The sequence below is a fragment of the Enoplosus armatus genome, chromosome 4 (genome assembly GCF_043641665.1).
Source record: "Enoplosus armatus isolate fEnoArm2 chromosome 4, fEnoArm2.hap1, whole genome shotgun sequence".
Classification (NCBI taxonomy): Eukaryota; Metazoa; Chordata; class Actinopteri; order Centrarchiformes; family Enoplosidae; genus Enoplosus; species Enoplosus armatus.
In genome coordinates, this window is record NC_092183.1 from 17,575,880 (window position 1) to 17,598,345 (window position 22,466).

General features: G+C 42.9%; 4 protein-coding genes across 6 annotated transcripts in view; 2 read left to right on the forward strand and 2 right to left on the reverse strand.

Annotated features, from left to right (window-relative positions):
- The first annotated feature begins 2,549 nt into the window (after nt 1-2,549).
- On the forward strand, nt 2,550-6,812 carry lysmd3 (LysM, putative peptidoglycan-binding, domain containing 3). The gene is given in 4 exon segments (XM_070904716.1): nt 2,550-2,673; nt 3,996-4,344; nt 5,075-5,596; nt 5,598-6,812. Coding segments are annotated over 3 exon segments (981 nt in total). The 5' UTR covers nt 2,550-2,673; nt 3,996-4,077; the 3' UTR covers nt 5,790-6,812.
- Nucleotides 6,813-7,014: 202 nt separating this feature from the next.
- On the reverse strand, nt 7,015-9,426 carry polr3g (polymerase (RNA) III (DNA directed) polypeptide G). Its single transcript, XM_070904991.1, has 7 exons — nt 9,316-9,426; nt 8,660-8,789; nt 7,886-7,951; nt 7,741-7,800; nt 7,583-7,647; nt 7,229-7,354; nt 7,015-7,104 (listed from the first exon to the last, which is right to left on the reverse strand). The coding sequence occupies exons 1-7, from the start codon at nt 9,424-9,426 to the stop codon at nt 7,015-7,017; spliced, it is 648 nt and encodes a 215-aa protein (XP_070761092.1).
- Nucleotides 9,427-10,166: 740 nt separating this feature from the next.
- mblac2 (metallo-beta-lactamase domain containing 2) lies at nt 10,167-13,134 on the forward strand. The gene is made up of 3 exons (XM_070904968.1): nt 10,167-10,608; nt 11,702-11,916; nt 12,400-13,134. The coding sequence occupies exons 1-3, from the start codon at nt 10,167-10,169 to the stop codon at nt 12,571-12,573; spliced, it is 831 nt and encodes a 276-aa protein (XP_070761069.1). The 3' UTR covers nt 12,574-13,134.
- A 2,286-nt stretch (nt 13,135-15,420) lies between these two features.
- Nucleotides 15,421-22,466, reverse strand: part of rtkna (rhotekin a) — a 51,966-nt gene continuing 44,920 nt past the window's right edge. For 2 of the 3 annotated variants that reach the window (XM_070904756.1, XM_070904757.1), the window contains exons 3-11: nt 22,325-22,378; nt 20,499-20,616; nt 20,182-20,406; nt 19,931-20,025; nt 19,203-19,309; nt 18,893-19,021; nt 17,674-17,839; nt 17,407-17,511; nt 15,421-16,136 (exon numbers count right to left, since the gene is read on the reverse strand). In XM_070904756.1, the coding sequence (XP_070760857.1) occupies nt 15,421-16,136; nt 17,407-17,511; nt 17,674-17,839; nt 18,893-19,021; nt 19,203-19,309; nt 19,931-20,025; nt 20,182-20,406; nt 20,499-20,616; nt 22,325-22,378 (1,715 nt within the window). Of the gene's footprint in view, nt 16,137-16,662; nt 16,764-17,406; nt 17,512-17,673; nt 17,840-18,892; nt 19,022-19,202; nt 19,310-19,930; nt 20,026-20,181; nt 20,407-20,498; nt 20,617-22,324; nt 22,379-22,466 lie in introns of those variants that run through there. The other variant, XM_070904758.1, reaches the window with a different exon arrangement.

Sequence of the window (22,466 nt, forward strand, 5' to 3'; positions counted from 1 at the left end):
GACAGAGGGAGAGAGAGGCAGGCAGTAAAACAGTTTCCGCCCAGTGAATCACATTCAGACCCTCACACAGGCGACTGGGGGCTGACCCCTGCCAGGCGATGACATAAACACTGACAAACAAAGGACCTGAGCTCTGAGCAAGTGTGGATCTTAGAGGATCCAAATCTACAAAAACACTGTGACCTGTGAGTTTGTGATGATGAAAATAGATATTGTAGGTTCGAGGAAATAAAATTGTGAAAATGTCATGGCAAGTTGTGTTGCTTCTTTGCAAACAAAGGAGGAAGACTGTAATTCTTCAGCAATTCAATCATTTCCCCCTTTTATACAAAGATACATTTCAGAAACAGTAAACAGTGAAGGCTGGTGCTGAGGAAGAGCAGGTGTAAGTGCTGAATGGATTCAGAGGCAGCTCCCTCCCTTCCTCCCCAGTGAGAAAAAGGATTTAACTCTGCTGAGGCGCCACAGAGGAGGCAACAAAAGAGATTTGCAAGGGACGCACCAAGATGACATCATGTCAAATCAATTACAGATAAGGTGGACATATTCAATTATTCAAGGACCGAAAACCCCACCCCATCAACTGGTGTAAACTATGGAGCCTGGACATCGGCGTAAAATACGCAAAGAAGCAGCAGCACAATGAGGCTACAGGCACCACTCGTTGATTTAACAGTAACAGCACATGTGCGCAACTCAAAGTGTGCCAAGATTACTTATGGCCAGAGTAAGCCTATAGATTAGTCAACGGAGCCTTTATGAGAGGGTCTCCAGCTCACCATGTGTGGCAGTTCCCCCTGAATTGTTGTTTTATTTCAGTGGGAGAGGGAAAACCCACACAAAGCGCAGTAATCACACTGGAGATCCTGGATGTAACCATGGAAGCGTTTGTCTCCGTCCTCAATGGGCTACCCGGCCATTCATTTACTGATTGCGCTGAATCAATATTTAGGCTTTTCAATTTTATTAGCTGCTCCGAGGGGGATTTTTGGCACAGCGCAAAAAGAAATTAGCAGTGGCCAACCACTTTTAATCGTTTTCTTATAGTGTGAAACAATATGTCTGCTTGAGCTGTCTGGCATAATTGATGAGGAGTATCGCTACTCATTTGTTTCCTTTATTCTCTGCGTTATTAATCTACCGCTGGCAGTAGTGCCTGGGGTGACCAATCATTACTGACTCACTTACTGAAAAATAAATCGAAGACGTTTGCATTGTCCTAGAGGCGGTATAACCATGTGTCACAACGCGATATCTTTTACCATGCAAGTCTTTCTTTGAAATGATCCAGCAAAGTTTGGCTGGTCGACACACAGCCGTACTATTAGGCCACACTTACAATGACAAACAGAAGCATATGTGAAAAGAGACAAATCATTCCAACTTACCTGACACCTTGCTTGGCCTCGCTGTCCAAGATAAATGACTATAATATATCTATTGCAGAGGATAACATCGATAAGTGCTCCCAGGGTCTTCAGCTCCGTCTCTTCTCAAACAGCAGCCAATAACTGCATCATTTTGTATTGTTCAATAAAAACCTACTGAACGCGGGGTTTCCTTCTTCGGCAGCTTTTTGGGGTTCCCGGTGAACAACATGGGATGAAGCGCGTATGTCATCAAACGGGACTGAAAGCCGGGAGAAACAGCAGAGACGGAGCGGTTCCCCGGTGTGTTCAGGACCCTCTCCTCTCTCTACACACAGATCCGGGCTCCTGCAGCCATGTGAGAGCTACTGCTACTGTACACACACGTCTCCCTGTTCCAACAGAGAGATTAGTTTGCTGCTACTCAGGGACTCCAGCTCGTCCCCCGGTCGCTGCCTAATGAGACAAGATGTTTTAATCCCATTTGTGTCTCCAGGGTGCTCCGTTTGGTGGTGGACAGCTCCACCCTGCGAACCCAACAGGCATAGAGTCCCCGCGCAGCTGTCCTCTATTCTCCCGTCCGTTGTTGTCACACCACAAAAACTTTGCAAATTTCTGCTTCATCTTAAGTAACTTAAAATCTGACGACATGATATAGCTATCTTAACTTGCCGAAACACAAGCAGTTTTATGTGAAATGTCTCTTGCGTCCTTATCCACATACTATCCACCATGTTGTTGTTTATTTATAAATAGGTATAACCCTGAATACGTTCTAAACTAACTGTTATGAGGGGCAGTGCTACGTGTATATACTTTCGAATATACTTTGATACTACTATGTGTCTATTTTAAAGTGCTAAACTGAATGCTGTAGCTGTGTCCTGTACTAGCTTTAGTTGAGTTTACTCTACTACCCTCCATCTCCATAAACCTTGTAGCTTAGTTTAGGTAAACGGAAAGAATTTAGCTAATGCGGATATGAAAAGGTGTCCGAATAAAAATAATCCGAAACTAATATTGATCCAATATCTTGGTACTTCAACTGCCAGTTATGAGAAAGAGTAGGGATCCTGCAGCTAGACCTTTAGCGCCATCTCGCGATTAAAAGTGAGGGATTTGTTGGAGACGTCAGTGTGAACGCCATTACGTAAATATTCTGTTGACGTGGCGTGAGCAGTAGCAATTCAACAGTAGCTAGCAGGTAGCTAGGTAACTAACCAAAGGCAAGGTGAGATCGAAGACAGTCCCGTGGAAGTATGGGTATTATTCAGGTCAACTGATTGATCGGTGTTCACCTTTTCAGGTAAAGGTAATTGTTGACGACTTCCTCCAAATATATCATTCGTAATCAGTGACCACTGCCTACTACAGACGCTAACGTAACTAGCCACATAACATAACCTAGGTGGACGCTACTTAGCACTAGCCTAGCCTGTGTAGATGCTTCTTAACTGTGGACGTGCTGCGCAGTACACCACACTCTTATCACTACAAGACCAACTTGACAGTTCATTTAAACCATTGATTTGGTGGCTTAAACAGACGCGTTTTCAAAGTTATGTAGTTATTCTTATTGAACAACGACATCGACTGGACTTTTTGTGGGGTGAGAGAGACTAAGGGTTAGCTAGCATTAGCTAGGTTATGTTGCTTTTAGCTAATATAATTGCTTGGTTGAATAGTTGATAACCTACAATTTTAGCCACAGTAACTATTTGCAAGCCTAGCTAGTTAATCGCATCTCTGCCTGCTTGCTGAAGTAGAGGATCGTTGGTATGCTTATAGTAAACTATTTAGATTGCTAGCTAACTTATCTAGCGTTAACATGAACTTAGCCAGGAATCTGGTATTTGGTTTAATGTAGTAACCTAGAGTGGGATCTGCTTTGCTTGGTTCATAGGTTACAGCTGTGATAGAGGAATGGATAGGCACCGTTATCTGACAAGATGTTACATTAGTTGGTGATGTCCCTATGGTCGTAACGTGTAACGCAGCATAAATGTTATGTAAACAGAGGACCTTGACATCTTGAGGATGGAATGTACTGCCTGTATAGTCACTTATCATGCTGGAAGAGGCCCAATCTTATCTAGCTTAACCCTAACTTGAATGCACAGGACTGCCAGAGAGAAGGACTTCAGTTTCTTTATTTTATTATCCCGAGCAACGTGAGAAATGTATCATTGGTGTAAGTGAACTTCGCTGTTGCCTGCACCTGTTGATTGCAGGTTTCAGAGAAAGAAATGCATGTTTGTTCTTTTACAGTGTCATGAAGTTCACAGAGGCCAGCTTTCATTCACAGCCTTTTATAAGTTTATCTGAAACAGTGGTCACGTTTGTATAGCTGTAATGGTACAAGGTGATTCTGTATAAAGACGTCCACTGTAATCTTTCCCTCACACTGGTGAAAGAAATGACATCGTGGTCAACTGCATGTATAGCCACATTTTTGATGTCCCATAGATGAAGTTGCAGTTGCACAATATTGCTTGTGTGCTTTGCATGAATGTACTATATTTTACAGGATAACCCTCCCTTGTTTTAAGCTATACACCCTGTTAAATTAATATTTAGTTAGACTCAGTGAAGCGGTAGTTCCAACATGTTTCCCTTGCTACCCTGCAGGTATTCCCAAAGAATATGCTGTACAAGTTCTGGATTTGGTACTCAAGCCTATCCCTGCTCTTCCCAACACAGTGAAGAAAAAATGTCCAGTAGAAGCCAGCACTATGGGTTCCAGACAGCCACCATGGTGCAGCCTGCCAATGGCGGTCATGCCTATCTGTTTGGAAACAATGGCTCAGAGAATGACCTGTCAGAGGAGGATGGGGAGAGCTATGAGCTTCGGCCACGTGGCAGAGAGAGGCTGCGGAGGAGCACTTCCAGAGAGAGGATGGAGGATATTATCTACTTGACCAGAGATATCCAGGAGGGCGACACCCTGAACAGCATTGCCCTGCAGTACCATTGCTCAGTACGTCTGTTTGTGTGTCTGTCTGTATTTCTTCCTCTCCTTGGGTAGTACCCACTCAACTCTCCCTCATTTCCATGTTAAAGTAGACCATCTTCTTCATTTCTTACATTCTTGGCCCTTTGCACGATTAGGGCTGCAGCTAACAATTATTGTTGTAAATCTGCGTCACTCGCAGATAAATTGACCAGCCAGTTAGCCTTTAGAATTATAAAAATGCCCAACCCTAGTTCTCAGATTCATAACTTTATCTAACCTACAGTCAAAGAATGTATTATAACCAATGTACAATATGAGAGATGGAGCGTTATAAATATCTAGTTCCAGACTGAACATTGACAGCTTCAGGGTGTCTTCTTTGTACCATTGTTACTGTATTTTATCATTTTAGTAGAAAATGTACAAAAAGAGTTCTTAGAAATTAAATAAATCTCATTGTTAATTTTCTGTTTTGGGCACAAAATTAATCCACCTTTTCTTTACATCAGCAAAGTAATAGCAATACTCAGAAACTTCATGTTTCCATCCATATCCCTCCATGCCATCCAAGATCTTTATAGACTACTAAAAACCCTACCCTCTAGTAACAACAAAGGAAAATTAGTATTTTTAGGTCAGTAAGCGGCAATATTTCAGACTCAGAATCCAGAATATTCAGACGACAGTAAATGCGAAATAGCAATTTGTCTGTGAGCAGCATCGTAAGTTTATCTGTCTTGTGTGCATTTCTTAGGTGGCTGATATAAAGCGGGCCAACAACCTCTTGACAGAGCAGGACTTCTTTGCCCTGCGGTCGGTCAAGATTCCTGTGAGGCGCTTTAGCGTCCTCACTGAGACTCATAGCACTGGACCTCTCAAATCTGCCTCCCCCTCAGGCGGGAGGCGCCTGCCTCAGATCTCACCCGTTACCTCCCTCCCCTCTGAGTCCTCCACAGACTCTTCTTCTTCCAACGACAGTGTGGAAGGATTCCTCCTGGAGAAGGACAAGGACATTGAACGGCTGGTGAAATCCACAGGTCCGTCTCGTAGCAGCCTGAATGAGGTTGTGTCCTCCTTAACACTGCAGCAACAGCAGCCACTGCTAGGGGAAGTAGAGTACAAACCAGCACAGAGGAAGGACCCTTATTATGGGGCAGACTGGGGCATGAGGTGGTGGACGGCTGTGGCCATCATGCTGGTGGTTGGCATTGTCACACCTGTGTTTTATCTGCTGTACTATGAGGTTCTCATGAAAGCTGATGTCAGCCATCATGGCAAGAATGCCACAGGCTCATAGCGACATTCCTCATGGACATCTCCATGGCAATTTGGACTTTCCTGTTGGAGAAGACAACCATGCAGGGGCTGGACCTGGACACCATGCTAGAAATGTGGTTAATGGAGATCCACAGGGACCCGGTTCGGACAAAGCAGGAGACGGTGAACACGGGGGGCATGAGAAAACATAACAAGGGATCATAACATTATATACAAATGTCGCTAACTCAGAGACCTAATAAAACTGGGTGGATGTTCCTATTTTTGAGTAGTTTTTATCGACTTAATACATCAATGCAATCTGTCTGACTGGGACAGTCACTTTATAGTGGGGACAGTAATTTTTATAAGGTTTAGAGACTATGAATAAGGGTGTGGCCACAGTCATTCCTTGTGTCTGTCCATTTACATTTATATGCTTTTCAACAAGGAGTATAAACGGGCTGAAAATAACAAGTTATGCTTGGCTGAACATTTTTCAAAATGGACACGTCAGAGCTATTATCACACGGATGATAACTCTGAATAACCAATAGATTTTTTTTATCATTTTTATCATCTATGCTGTTGCATTCTCAGTAAGCTACACACAAATGTGTCCAAAGAGTTCAAAAACATACCATGACAGACAACACTATTTCTGTTAATTCAGTGATGGGATCAGTGGCCACACCCTAAGAGATTCATTAATTCTGTGGATTTGGTTTTAAAGCAGATTTTACTCAGTTGGGTCAAACTGTATTTTTTTGCCATGTTAGAAATAATGTATTTTCCAACGCTATTTGTTGGAAAAGTATGATTGCTGCCATTGTGTTTAATATAGAATTAATTTATTTCAAGACTATTGAGCATTAGCCTTTACTTACACTATCAGTATTGGAGGTTGCCTGTTAAATTATGTTTCTATTTCCATGAAAGTTGCTTGAATCTTACTTTCCTTTAGCTTGCCAGGAGAGAATTGCTTTTTTTTTTTCATTTCGAATAACCTCGAAGAGCATGGTGAGGAAAATGGGAAATGCACAGTATTCCCACAATGACTCATACTTTTAATTATGTGAAATTTTACACTTTGTTATATAGCCCTTTTATTTTATCACTGTGTTTGCTTGATACTTCATGAAAAAGCATTACGTGTTATTGACAGTATGTGCCTTTCAACCTGTGGAAACGTGCTACAGGCTGGAAAATAAATACATCTATTTTGAATAAATTATTGCCAATGTTCGCATAGTTTGGCATTTCTTATTTACATAAGTCTTTAAGGACATCTTGCCTCTCACAATCAACAAAAACAAAAAGCAAACAACTATCACTTTGCAAAACAGTATTCCCAACTTATCTACAATATTTAACCAATAGAAACAATCACATAATGATTGTTTACGTCAACAGCGCACACTTGCTAGAGTGTCACTCTCAGTATGTTCCTTCTCCATCCATATTATCATCACTCTCTGCAGCAAAATCTTCACCATTGTCAAAATAGCTGTCAATGTAGTCGTTTTCCTACAGAGAAACAAAGGAAAAACAGATACAGTAAAATATTAACTCTGCTTCTTATATATCACATTTGTGTTTGTGTTTAACAACTTTGGCAGTTAAGATATCAGGTTATCATTTGTAATCCAACCTCTTCAATATCCTCTTCATCATATTCTTCCTCTTCAATTTCTTCCTCATCATCCTTATTTTCCTTTTTCTTTCCGGTCTCATCGTCTGACTTTTCAGGGTTCCCATCGTCTTTCTTTGCCAGTTCCTGAAATATTGATATCAAGATTAAATTACTTATGTGAAACATCTGCTAGCTCAGAAGGACATTCATAGTTATTTGTGTGTACGTGCAGATACATCCTGAGCTCACATATACTGCACTCACTTGAGGCCTTCATAAATGGGTACTTGATAAATCACATCAAGAGAAAATTAACAATACATGTAAAGCTCAGTGGTTGAACACAGAACAAACAAGTGAAGAAACGCTTACATCTAATTTACTCAGCATCTCCTCTGTGTCTTTTTGGGATATCTTCACAGTTTTCTTCTTTATGCCTGTTGGATTGAAGCATTTTGTCTCTATTCCTATAGTCACCAAATGAAATCTCATTACATAACATGCATAATTACATTTTGGCTTTAATATACCTGGTTTAGGACGAGGTTTTTTCTTTTGGGGCATCAATTCTTTTGGGAAGAGGTTCCAGTCTAAAATATCAAGAGGAATATTTCCATTATTTTGCGCATTTTCCTCAATTTGCTCTAATCACGTGACAGTGTGTTGTGCATGTACCTGGAGTCCACTCCTCATCCTCCAACTGGCTTTGCTTCAGATATCTCTCTGTGTATTTCTCCACTTCTGTTTGATGTAAACAAGATATAGTAATGCTTCAGTACAAGTCCCAGTTAACTCTCGCATCACATTCAGCAGTTTATCAGAACCATGAGTCTATCAACACAAAACACTGGGTGCTACTCCTCACTCTTAGCAAAAGAGGTAAATCATAGATTGAATAGTTTGGACTAGAGAGTCAGCAGCTATTGGCTCGATATACACTTAGCTTTATTTTATTCATACAGTTTAAAGTTACAGGGACAGTGCACATTAATAGACATTTCTGTAAATGTGCCAGTTTAGCCATCTTGGCTAATTTTCAACTGCAGTCCCTTGGCAGGTGTAATGACAGCTACAAAAGACACATAAATACATTACAACACAAACAGCAATACTGTACATACAGCAGAGCACACCTCATGAACACACATAAAATACTCTGAAACAAAAGCACACTTCAGGTTATTTGGATAAGTTACAAATAAGTCACACAATTTTGTTAGTCCCAAAACAAAATGAGTGACTTTTATAGAAAGTATCTATCAAGTCCCAGGCCATTGTAATTATCAGCTGTAACTCAATATTCTGCCTCTCTCTCCTTTTCCCAGATACCACCTTAATTAAATGTCTCAGTTCCTAAGTGCTGCATTATCTACCCTCACAGCAGCCAATTGTCTTGCCACAGCATTTCTATCAGAAGTCAGGTTTCTAATGCACTACTCCACTCCTCACCTGCTTTATTGGACAGAGGCTTGATGTTGTGTGGTAGCCGTTGCATCGTTCCCCTCATCTCCTGTTTTAAGGCCAGCATGTAGTCCTCATCCTCGCCGGCTTTCAGCGGCACTGGCTTAAAGTCTGTGTTCTGGAGGAGGATATGAATAGTGGAAGGGAAATAATATCAATCATGTATAACAGTTATGTGTCTATGGCAGCATATTGAAAATCTGTGCATTTATTGATACAGTTTTAGTGTTACCTCCAATTTATTCTTCAACAGATTACATCTGTTATTTACAGTAAAATTTTGTACAGTATAATAGTACCAAATTGTACCAAACTGATGATTAATTGTTAGTTGTGTATCAATTGCCAGGGCAACTTTATACATGTACAACCTCTCAGTTGAGCACAAGTGAAGGATACTGACGTGCTTAACTTGAAAAATAAACAAATTGTGTTTTGCATAAAAGAAGATTCCTGCAAATTTCCCGTCTCTGAGATCTGTCAACAAATACTGGTGCTGTTAGATATTTGGATTTCTCTCTCCCTGACATTTTGTGCCATGTAACACTTTGATGGCTTAAAGGTGAATTGAATATACTGCAATGTGATATGTCATCGTGGGATCTCTGCATTTGTGTGCGTGAGCGTGTGTGCTCGGTACTTACTGGAAACAGCGGGCTGGGCCCCACCCTGGCTTCTGGCATGCTGCCCCTGCCGATGCCCAGAGCGTCAATGTTGAAGGTAAAGGCGGCGACTCCACGACCCCTGGCTGCCATGGCTGCAAGCCTCCTCTGTACCTGGAGCACAGAGTCCACATGTCTCCATTCAACTTCACTGACCACCACGTGTACACACAAGTTACTGGACCACAGCTTTCATCGCCCTTTGACGGACTTTTCCTACTATGCAGCGTAGGTCAACACTGAAATGCTACACCAGAGACTCACCAACACATACAAGAAGTTGTAATACTCACTATGGGACTGTTAGTAAACTACTCCTAACGTGGAGACGTAAAATACTAAAGGTCTGTGTATTTCAGGGCTATTCGGCGGCATTTAGCCTTTTCACTTTTCGAGTTTACTTGTCATTAACATTCAGCTACTCAGTTTTATCTGTTGTTCGGCACATCAACTAACTCCTGAAATCACTAAATTTAAAGGTAAACCTAATGAAGATCTGTACGGCTCTGCTAACACCGGCGTGGAAACCTTAGCACACACTACACTCAGCAGTATGTATGAATGTGTCTTTAACTTGGCCCGCCCCTGCGTGACGTTTGAGAAGGCGTGACTTATTTGCAGCCAATAGTAGCTCGCTTTGTGTTGTCGTCACTCATCTGTTCGCCCAATGAGCATGCTCTCCTTCAACAAGGGTGTGTCGGCGGCCACCATCACATTAACCTCAATGAAAACATATCTCCTCTAGCTAAAAGGCTAGTTACACCTGTCCGCTGCAAAATCACCAGACAGCACGACACCCGCAGCCGGTTACTTCGACCAGTGCATGAACTGGGATGTCTGCAGCCGACTGGTACGCTCACAAATCGCTCGGAGACGGACTCTTCTGGATCCAGGAGCGATTTTACCAGTCAGACAACCGGGCCAACATCTGGCTGCTCCGCGGCTCACACCAGGACGTGGTGATAGACACTGGTCTGGGCTTGAGGAGCTTACCTGACTACATCGACGGCAAGGGTCTGCTCGGCAAAGATCCGCAGAGGAAGAACCCACTGCTGGCCATCGCCACCCACGCCCACTTCGACCACTCGGGCGGTCTGCATCAGTTCCAACAGGTGGGCGTCCACAGTGCAGAGGTCGATGCCTTGGCCAACGGTGACAACTTCGAGACGGTCACTTGGCTCAGCGACAGGGAGATAGCCGAGGCTCCCAGTCCAGGATGGAGGGCAAGGCACTACAAAGTCAAGGCTGTGCAGCCCACACACATACTGCAGGAGGGTAGGTAGGGGATGCAGCCTTTGCAGATATATGTTTAATTTTAAGGGAGTGGATCTGTGATCAAACGCCAGGTCTTAAGGTCTAAATTCGCCCAGGGATAAGCATAATGGTCGATACCATTAGACCATACTCAACGGGTGCGCCTGCACTCAGTAGCTACATTTCCCACATTAGGCTCTCTGCAGAACCTTTTTATCACCACAGGAGGATTTCACCGCACAATGAATTAGATCAATAATGACTTGCTAAATTAATAAAGACACACACATAGCCTACACATATAGAGGCATGTAACGTGTAGTGGGAACAGTGGAAAGGTACAATATGAGGTGATGTAGTGCTAACAACATTTTTCATCAGATGGATAGTGCAGACAGGTCTGTGTTGATAGTTTGTGAGACAATATGTGACATTTGTTGGCAGCTACTACGCTCATTCTGTGTCTGTATTTGCAGAGCAGCCAGAGCCAGTAAGCATCCCATAGAGTATTAATAACCTCATAGCCATCACCCACTGTGCTGTTAGCAGATGCACACAAAATCAATCACTAATAGATTAAACTCACATTCTGCAACTTTAGATTTTTTGCAATGCAACATGCATTTGGGTTGAGCAGCTTTGTTTTTGTTGGAGTTCGGACCAAAACTTTACTTGTTAGGCTCTTTAGTATTCTTACAGTGTGTAAGTGTAATTTCTGCACCGTTGGTCAATACACCTACTTGTTCTGCTGTGTCAGAGCCACTGCTGCAGTGCAGTTGAAATATCTCATTGCTTGGTGTGTCAGTTTCACCCTCCTGTCACACTGTGAGACTCATACCTCTGGACCAAATCGGTCAGGACATAATCAATGCTATACTAAATGTCCTGGACTCTGCACATCAGCACAACATGAGGTGACATGTCGAAAGCACAAATAAAAAGATCACCATGGCTTGATTCCAGCCAGCCAAATTATGAGCAGCATAAGGATTTAGTTTGGATGTAAGTCTTGGAATTGGATGCATATGGACTTGAAGTTACAAGTTATATTGTGTTTTGTGTGTGTGAATGATGAATGAAAATATGATGCTATCTCCCCCTCTCTCCTGTCTAGGTGATGTCATCAACCTGGGGGACAGACAGCTGACGGTGCTCCACATGCCTGGTCACTCTCGGGGCAGCATCTGCCTCCACGACCGTGACAATAAGTTGCTTTTCAGTGGAGATGTAGTGTATGATGGCGCCATGATTGATTGGCTGCCCTACAGCCACGTCAGTGACTACATCAGCAGCTGTGAGCGCCTGGTGGGGCTGGTGGACAGCGAACAGGTAACACTGAAACACACCAGAGAGATTAGCTTAACCATAGTTCCTCTATCCTGGGACAGATTAAATGATCTTTAATGCATAAAATATCCAATCCCATCGTCTACAACATCAGATTTAAAATGAAAATGTCATGGTCCTGTTATGATGCTTTTGACAAAAGTGTCCATTATATGTATATTTTAGGTGCTGAGCTGACTTTTATTCACTACCCTCAGTGACAGTGAGATTTTACAATGTTTTACAAGAAAATGTATGTTAAAAATGGAAAAGATAATAGATTAAGTGATTTTCCATGTAAATCAAAAAATTTACCAGAATTTATTTTTCAACTATACGTAATAGTCCTTTAAAACAGAGCTGCAGTATGTACCACATACTGATGGATACAGATAGGTACCCAGAGAAATCATGCTTGAGTGTGCCACATGACCGTACCGTACATCATTTTTAAAGTGTTTAACAACTCGCAAATTCATTAAACAGGTTGACCAAGTCCTCCCAGGACACTTCAACACCTTTGGTGCGAAGCGGCTGCACCGGATTGCATCCACATATATCAGCAGAGCTGGAACGTGCCCTGCAAAGTTCTCCACATTTGCCTGGAGTACTCTGGCTGGGGTGGCGCTGCGGGCGAGTAACCCACGGAGTGCCTGCTAATGAGAGGAAATCGTGGAGCTGGAGGAAGCACAAGTGCACAAAGAAAAATGTTTAAATATGGAGGACATGAAAGAGGGTGAGGAGGGGAGACACCCCTCATTTATCTGTAACTTGATGTAACATTGTTCATTTACTTATGTAATCCAACAGAAATCATATAATTGCCAAACTTTGTGTAAAATTCCCGTATTGGGTTACATAAGTCAATAATCAGCATCATAAGCATACAATACAAAGTATTTATTAGTGTAATTCTGTTCTATACTGATGACATTACAATACATTACATTGATGAATATGTATTTCTTGGGTTGAATATGATTATATGTATGTTTTTTTTATACTTTAAGCAGTTGTGAAGTTGCAATAGCACAACAATGGTACAACTCTGTACTGCAAACAGAAAGCATGGAGCTTTGTGTTCTCCTCTGAGGCATTTGAAACAGTCAATATGGCCATAGTATTTCTCTATGCATTTTACAATGCTCAGTGAAGACTCAGTGTCGACTACCTCCTATGTTTGTAACAGTGCTTTGTACTATCTAAAGCTTTGCTATGGAAAGATTGACAATAAAGCGTCTGTTCTACCTGCCTCTCTCGCTGCTTCCACAAGGCAGACGAGTGCAGCTTCTACATGGAATTTCATCTTCAGACGATCACATAAGATGAGATCTCCTATGGGATTTGATGCTGGGGGGAGAAGCATTGGATAGAATATGATACATCATATGCTCAAAGTGCCGAGTACTTTAAGTACTTTACTGATCCAACAGGAAGCTCTCCCACTGCAGGAAAAGGTGTTCGTGGTGGAAAAGAAAGAACGTTTCCCTGAGCCTAATTTTGTAGTCTAGTATACAGAATTTAAATGTAGTGGGGTGTTTGACCTGTTAACACTCATATATTCTATGCTACAATGTTATTTTAAGTAAGGAATGTATTTATATATCAATCAAAATGTAAGATTAATGGTTTCAACTTAATAGGTCTTACCATTGACAGATTTACATGTAAAATCTCTAACAGAGTTGTGTGAAGAAACAGTCAGTCGTGAATTGATAAAACATTTATTATAATTCATGTTATATTATTTAAACATGTGTGTTGGCCTCCGAGGACGGCGTACATGCAGAACACAAAGCCTGCTAACACGGGAAACTCTTGCAAGGTTATAACATTCAATGTTATCTCTTCGAAACAGTTGAAGATCTGCACATCACCTGTTAACATTATGATAATCAGGTATCAATATAGCTGCATTTATAACAAAATCAATAATGTAACAAAAGACAAAGAGAGGTTTATTTGTTAACTTAGAAAAATTAATTTACAGTAACAAATGCTGTTTTTCAAACATTTGACAGTTTTAATTCTTAGTAAAAATGGTTGCCGAGTTCTCAGCCCCGAGAGGGAAACTGTTACCAAAGAAAAATCCACAGTAAACAACAAAGACAGAGACAAAGAAGAAGAGGCTTTACTGCACTGACAGAGACACAGACTCTCCTATGAGATTTGTTTTCACATGGAAGGAACTGCTGTTAACCGTTGTCTAAATGACAATAACTACATAATTAAAAAAAAACAGATGGCATTGTAAACCAACCATTTTATTCTAGCTCGTACTATCATGAACGGTCGACTAGGGCTTCATGCAAGTATTCAGTTTTATAGAAAGTTCTCTAGAATACAGCCACGATTAAATAAGAAATGATTCTGTGTTGCATAATATTTGATTGTTGGATGTTTCACATTTTATTGGAAGTTCCTTATGAATTATAAGTATGGCTTGGGTTTTCAATAACACTTTGGTTAATTTCCGTTTATTCTAGGGTTTGTTCTATGTATGTAAGGATCTATTGCCCAGCTCTGACGACAGCCTGTCAATAGTGTGCAGACAAATGTGTAAAAATTAAGACCAGAGCACAGATTTTTACCCTGAAGAGATCACAGTAATAACCAGTACAGTAAGTATGAGCACTTGCATAAAGTTAAGCTTTCACCAGATTCATTGTTGAAATGATCTCAAGTAGTTCAACATTTTAACTTTAAGTCAAATCATGCAAAAAAAAAAAAAAGCAATGGTGCATAGTAATTTTAGCAGAACCACAATGCTCATCTGTTGTATGAATAATTAGATACGTACACTGAAGTAGATCACAGTACAAGCAACGGACACAAACCCTTCCCTCCACACTTAACGGTTTCTAACATTTGAAAACTCTTGACTGATTATACCTTATGTTCATCTTGCATGTTCGTCCTGCCACATGCTCACTGGCTTTCGTAGCATAAACACTGAAAACCTTAATTTTATAAAATACAGAAACATCCAGTCAACATACTGCTAGTGCATTAATAGAGATGACCTCGAAACAATGTTTAAGTGGCCAAGATAGCTGATGCAGAGAACAAAACCTTTTGTAGTTTCAGGATAAGAGTCCAGGGTCAGACAGTAGGCCAAGTGTGGCGTGTTTATTGGAGCAAGTCCTTAGCTCATAGCATCACTTTCTCCCAAGCAGCACGACCATCATTTCTCAAAGCAAGCAGAGTACCTCCCATTTAGTTTTGGACCATCTTCAAAATTGTGGCAACCCAGCAAAGAGCAGAGTTGCCTGCAGTGATTGTCACCTGTCTTTTGTGTTAGAAGACATTCCAGTTTGCCCCAGGAGGCTCTTCCACGACCCACCCTCCACCAGGAGGCAGGCTAGAGGCAGCTTACCCTCCTCAGGGCTGTGCATGTGGCCTAGCAGACTGCCTGAGGTTGGTTCACATATGTTAAGCCAGTTAAACCATGGTTTAATGAGCACTGTTGCCGTTAGGCCAGCGTAAAATGTCTTTCAGGCAGGAAGTTCACACCTGACTTTGGAGCCAGTTGCGAGGATCAAGTCTGGCCCTGAGGTTCCTGAGGCTACGTCGAGCCGGGGAGGGCCTTGAGAAGGGGGCTCCCTCAGATGACTCTGGGCTGTGGCTGCCCTCACTGTTGCTGGAGCTGTTGCTGGAGGTGGAGCTGGAGCAGGAGAGCGTGGTCTGTGTGCTAAGCTGTGACCGAGGTGAACGTGAGGAGATAGGGAGTGGGGCGAGCAGCGAGGAGGGAGGAGGCTGGCAGGGGCACTGGAAGGTCCCTCCTCCTCCATACCCCCTCCCTCGAAGGGTGCTGAGCTTAGCATCCAGCGACAGAGTGCGCGGCCTCAGACGGGAGGGGGAAGATGACAAGAGAGAGAAGTTTGAAGAAGGCTCGGCCCAGCCACGGTGGTGAGAGCAGGGACTGGTGCTGCAGTGGCTGTCGCTGTCTGAGGTCAGGCTTGCATCTGAGGACAGCAGACCCGGCTGTGGGCAGCGATGAGGGCTCACAGGGCTCCGGGGCAGTCGATGAGGGGTGCAGGGGCTGAGGCCAGAAAGGCGAGAGGTACAGGGACGGGGGCGGCCAGCACTTTTGGGGTTGCTCTCATCAAACACAGACATCCAGGTGGGGGAGGTGCCCAGCTGGCTGCGGAGCTCCAGCTCCTGCATCCTCCGAGCCAAGATGTCTGACACGGTGCTGCTGAGGTCATCAGATGACTCAATAACTGCAGGAGAGATGCAGCAAAACTCAACATTATACTGCTGTATACTGGGCTTGGTTTAGGGGTTTGTCTCAAATTCTTACCGTTTGGTACATGAATTGGCAATCCAGTCATAATTTGAGATGAACTGAAATGCTGTTTCTTACCATTGTTTTAAAATTCTTAAGGCAGGTGTTGGGATAGTTTTAATGCAAAATTAAGGAATATTTTTACTGAGATTATGGATTTTGGATGGATTTAGAGACATGTTTGTTGTTTGTGAAATAATATCTTTTTAAATGTGAGTTTAAGAGGAAAGATTACAGATCAATTACAAGATGCATTGTACAGTTAAAAACTTCAATTCTGAACATGTCTTAATGTTCATTCAATTACAATGACGCTGATGAAAGAAAAAAAATCCTGTCCTGCCCTGTTTTGCAAAATCTACTCACTATCAGCCAGATGAGGCTGGTCCTGGATTTGCAGTTAGTCCTGGACTGCAACATTTACCACAACATGATTTATATGGAGCCCTACTCCTGTTACTTCACCTGTCGTTGTAATAGGATGAGAGCAGAGCACGAATCTCAGCAGACACAGCGTTATCCTGCAGCAGAAGACCCTCACAGGAGGGTGTGGCAAGAGGGGCTGCCAGGGGGGGTTAGGAAAACCGAGAGGAAGGTTGGCGAGTGAGAAGGGGTGGAGAGTGGATAGGAGGTGTGCAACAGGTGGAGTTTTTATGTGTTGTGGCCATGACAGAAACCGATAAGGTTTGACGCATGTTTATGAAGGAAGTGAATGTTAAGGTGTGATGAGAGAACAAAAGAGATTCGTTCAAGGATAAAGATAATTCACCCGTTAAAAATTAATGGTGAAAGTTGATGAATGTGGCGTTGATCATGAATAATGAATGAGGACACAAGGAAATAATAAAGAAGGACAAAAGAGACGAAGCCAAGGAGTGATGGATTCAGGACACACAAGGAAAATTGAAAAGGACAAAGAGAGACAGAGAAACAAAAGGACAGAGAGTGAGTCAGCGTGTCAGAGATAAGACCCATTCTACCTACAGTACAGAGAAGTAAAGCAGAGTGTGAGTTTGAGATATTGGAGAGGAAAATTGACAGCACCTCTCATGCACGTGTACCCCAAGGAATTAAAGCTACACACAGTCACATGCAATGCAGGCAGAGTGCTTTCTTTCCCTGCTTTCCCTTTTGTCTTTTCCACTGATTTTTAGACCAAAAATGTTTTTGATTGCAGATCCACAGTGATATAATCAGGGCCTTACCCATTTCGTGATAGAGTGAGCCCTGTTTTGGTGTGACAGGTGCTGGTTTCCTTGGCGATGGCAGTTCAATTTTCATTATGTCATCACAGCACTGCTTCCATTGGCCTGTATGTTGGAGACAAACTGTTACTTTCAAAGCACCGAGCAGCAGATACAGTAGTGTACGTCCTTGAAATGGAGGCAGCTATGGTGCTATATGTGAGTGACTGTATGTAGTGGGTGTATACCACACACACTTCCTCTGTTACAGCATAGCATAATACTTACTCATGTCATAGAAATGTTGCCAAAAGGCCTCCATCCACCGGTGTGTGTCCTCGCGGCTGTCTGTTGTCAGTGTGTGTGTGACCTCCTCACCTCCGTACTGGTTACTGATACAGATATTCTGAACTTTACTGTGAGGGTCTTTCTCTGATGCACGAATTCTGGTCTCCTGAAACACGGGAGCGACAAAGAATACAATCATCTGCCACAAAATGACTACAATCAGGAATGAATGCCAGTACTCCTGAATGAACAAAATTATGTGCTGCAACAAGTGATCATTACGGCAATTGTAATTGTAAGTCCCCACTGAAATTAGGCCCTCACTAATAAAGCCACTAATTAGTACTCTTCCAAGCCATTTCCCTTCAGCAATTATCCAACAAAAGGTGCAGACTCCCAATTCCCACCTCCTCACTCTAATCCAAATGTGTCATGGTTGTTTATGGCCACTAGATGGCAGTGTTGTTCCGTTCGTCACACTCCTTCCTCTTTCAGACAGCCAGACAACTGACTAACAAAGTATCACGCAGATGATCACTCTGACTGACTTGGCTTTAGGTCAGCTGTGAGCTCAGGGTCAGAGGCTACAAAAGACTGAGTGAGTCACTATGGAAGGAATGAGAAGCCCCACAGGCATCAACTCTCAGACACCGACGCAGGAAATAAGATGATCGAGAACCTGACTGGCTGACTGACTTAACTTTGGTGCCTGGAAAAAACGGAGGGATGACAGACATATGATTCCTGATTGGATGGGGCTGGCCGCTATGTCTTATTGTGTTTGCAAAGACTCGGGAAGATACCGAACAGATTTAATTCTGAAATCTTTAAATCCTTTTACCCAGACATGCTTGCTCTTTTCTAGCCTTGCCAGCCACCTGAAAGCTGAGCAACAGAACCACAGTCTTCTACTCTTGGCTTCTGAGCAGCTCTTCTGTGGCAACTGAGGGCTAAGTGCCGTGCTCCAGGGCACCTTAATAGTACTTACTGAGAGAAGAACTCACTTCTTATTTACTTTTTTGGCTCAGAGTCTACCTCAAGAGATTCAAACTGGCAGCTATCCACAAGCCCAACGCCTTACTATCTAGGTTACCAATGCCTTAGGCATATCCAAAACAACACTGTATGGGTTTCTGTAAGGCCGGGTCAACCTCAGGAGACGGACCGTTTTACTCTATTCCAGATAGTTTCTCCATTTTCATGTGATTCCTTTGCTGACCTTGTTGATGGCAATGGTGAAAGCTGGCTCAACGTTAGCCTCCACATCTTCTTGCCGGTGGTAGCAGAAAAGGCTTGTTCCTTTTAGAACAGCGTACACTTTTGTCCAACTCTGAGGGTCACCTCCCAACTGCTGCAAGGTCGAGAAAATGATGAGTTAAGTGCAGGGAAAGAAACATAAAGAGAGATGGCAACATAAGAAGGAGAGGAGGGAAGTGGAGGAGGAGAAAAGGACAGAAATAAACCAGGACAAAAGCCAAAAACTATGGAAACCCTGATAGGAACAGTGTCACAAACACCTGCCGACTTACCTTAACTTTCAAACATCCGCTCATCATCTGTTGGGTCATACAGTGAGGCTGTGCTGCGAGGCGGCAACACATGCTGCCATAGAGCGGCAGCCAATAAGAACACTCCTCTATAGGGAGAGAGGGAGATGGATGGACAAAAATAAACACCATTAATAAATAAAATATTCCCACATGACATTCAAAATTCACACACAAACATGTATAGTCATACGCATCCACACACCGAGACACACACACACTTCTTCCCCATGTCACACTGCCCCCCCCCTTTAACACACAAAACAAGGAACAGGGGTGTAAAAGACTGGCAGCTGCAGGGAGTGTCATGAAGTGCAGCAGTGAAACTTTACAGCAGGCTGAAGGGCCAATGAATAAAACACTAGGGGCCTGTCTGTCTGAGGTTCTGGGCCCTTGTTAGCCCACATTATTACAGCTTTACACAGCAGTCACCTCGCTAGCACAGCCGTTATTATTGTGACCTTGACAATGGCTGTCTGTCAGAGAACATGGGAGGACAGAGAGGAAGGGGAAGAAGAAGGGGGAGCAGGAGGAGGAGGAGGAGGATGGGAGAAGACGCACAGTATGCTCGGTTTAAGGGGAATTATTAGAATGCAGGGAGGAGAAGTGACACAGCCATGAGAGAAGGACAGAAAAACAGGCAGATGGCTGATTTGGCCGAGAAAAGAGAAAGATGCTGAGGAGACAGATTGATGAAGGTTGCCACTCACCGTTGCCTGAGATGGTGAGATCATGTGTGCGAAAGCTGTCCTGGACGTGTGACAGTGACAGGGTGGTATGAGCTAAGAGGTGGTATTTAGGACCCCTGTCAACACACAAGAGAGTGGACACAAATGTATTCTGTGTTTGAACATGAATGTTTATAGTAACACGTGATCTACGTAATATGCCTAGCTGTGCTCTCTCAAATATATGTTATTTTTCTCTCTATATGCAATAAAAGATTTTAAACTACACTCACGGTACAGAGGGAACTGGCAGCAGAAGAGGAGCTGCCCCTCCATTGCTAACAGGACTACATGGTCCAGGCTCCATGGCTGCCCGGAGCTTTTTCCCAGCTGAACGCCCCAGCGAGGAGCTCAGTTTACTGGCTAGTTTCCTTGGCGTGCTCCCTGCCGAGTAGTCGTCCTCTGAGCAGCAGCTGTACAGCTCAACACGCAGCTCAAAACCCGGGCCGGCTTCATTACTGCGAAAGGATACAGGACATGACCATTATCAGTGTCACTCACAGACTGCATGTGAGCATGTGCTTGGTTATAGAGCAGACAGATGACTTACAATACGATGGTGTTGTCAAAGCAAATATCTGTGAGTGTCCGGTCCACTATCACCATGTCTGTGTCAAAGATCTCTCCTCCCAGCTGCAGCAGGCAGAACACTGCACACCGATGAAGCTCTACAAAAGGACGAGGTGGAAAGGCAAAAAAGGGAAAAAATGATCTGTGAAACACCACACAGCTTTCATTCAATCGCATCACTTGAAAACTAATTTTCAGCTCCAAAACGGCCTCACCTGCAACCTTCAAGATGTAGTTAACTGTTTTAACAAAGTGCTGAGGCCAGAGGCTAGACAGGGCATATGACTTGAGTAGTTAAAGTGTCACAGAAGATCAGCTCCTCCACCTGTCTGGCAAGCACTTCTACTGTTGCTATTTTCAGTTTAGCAATCTCAATGGCCTGCTGTGTTAAGAATTGTCGGATGTTTTGTGGTTGAAACTGAAGCACAAAGGTCTTTAATGTTGCAGTAGCCAAAGAGAGCTGGGTAACAACTCTTGCCTTCTAAATACAATACAAAGGAACTATCTGAGGGAATACACTTGCATTATAAAGAAGCTGTAATACCTTTTTTTTTTGGGCATGCTTCACTATAATTATGGGTAATTAGATGAATCCTTGTGCCGAAACGCGACACCATCATATCCATAATAACAGTGGGAAATAGTAGAAATACTATCTTGGCTATCATTGTTGTCATATAAATAGTGTGGCCCCACTATTTCTTCTATTGTGTGTTTTTCTTCTACTGCACAATCAAATACAGTCATTTTGCCATCTCATTCAAATTCAAGGCTACAGCTGAAAAGGCTGAGAGAGGTGGTCTGCTCCCACTTATGTGCTTGCCTGTCTACGCCACATTGACACTTAATATTCAAACTTATATTTATAAGTATGAGCTCAACACTCAAACACTTAAAATATGATTGGACACGTGAGAGAGGAACATGCCTTACTCCTCCTCGCCTCCTGAGCTTTAGTTTATATGTCTCGATGTGCTTAATGACCTTGACTAACAGCCTCATTAAGCTTTGTTAAGAGGCTACTACCTGTCTCTTGAGTTCATTTATATGCACAGGTCATGCAGATTAATTCCATTCATGTTGCCAGGGGAGAGAATGAGCACTGCACGGGGGTTAACCCACATTGACTCTATCAAGAGGAGGTGGGATAGCAAATGGTCAATATAACGATTATCACTGTTATATTTTCAGTGCACCAATGAAATCTGACATGCCATTAAGCACATTTAAATATGACCTGGTTCACAGTAATATTCCACAGGACAAAAGACTCAGGGAGTTCCTTAAATGCACAACAGATGTAATTTGTTTTCATTATTTGTAGGGCAGTATTCTCTACCCTACTAATAATGACCCAGTTGTGCTGCTGCTCCTCAGAGCCAAGAGGCGAAGCCAGCAGGACTGAACAGCAGGTCAGGTTGTGCTGCCAGGAGTTTCTCACGTCTATAAAAAAATCAGTTCCTGTAAAATACAGAGATATCTGGTAAAGCTGCAACAGATTGTAATGATCAGCTCCAGGAGCTGTGCTATGGGCCCTGCATAGAGCAAAAACAATGTCATACTGTATTGGCTGTCTGCACAGTCCCATGGGTCGGCATATCTTCAAAAGTGTTTCACCCTCTAGCCAATGATAAAGGGTGATTTTTGTTCTTTAGTCATGAGGAACTCCTGTGATTAGACGAAGCTTTCACACACATTCAACATCTTGGAATTAGCCATTTCATAACTGAGTGAACAAATCCTACAGGCATAAATCATTAATAACCCATCAAACTTCTTCACACGCATACAGAGGTGGCTCCTCACCTCCTTTGTTCTTGAAGTACTCCGTGTCTTTCCACATGAGAGGGATCCGAAGATCTGTAACAACAACAGACAGGGGATTAGACCACAAAAATGTTAATCACCCTTACTGTCTAACTGATATGTATCTGTATGTGCGTCTCCC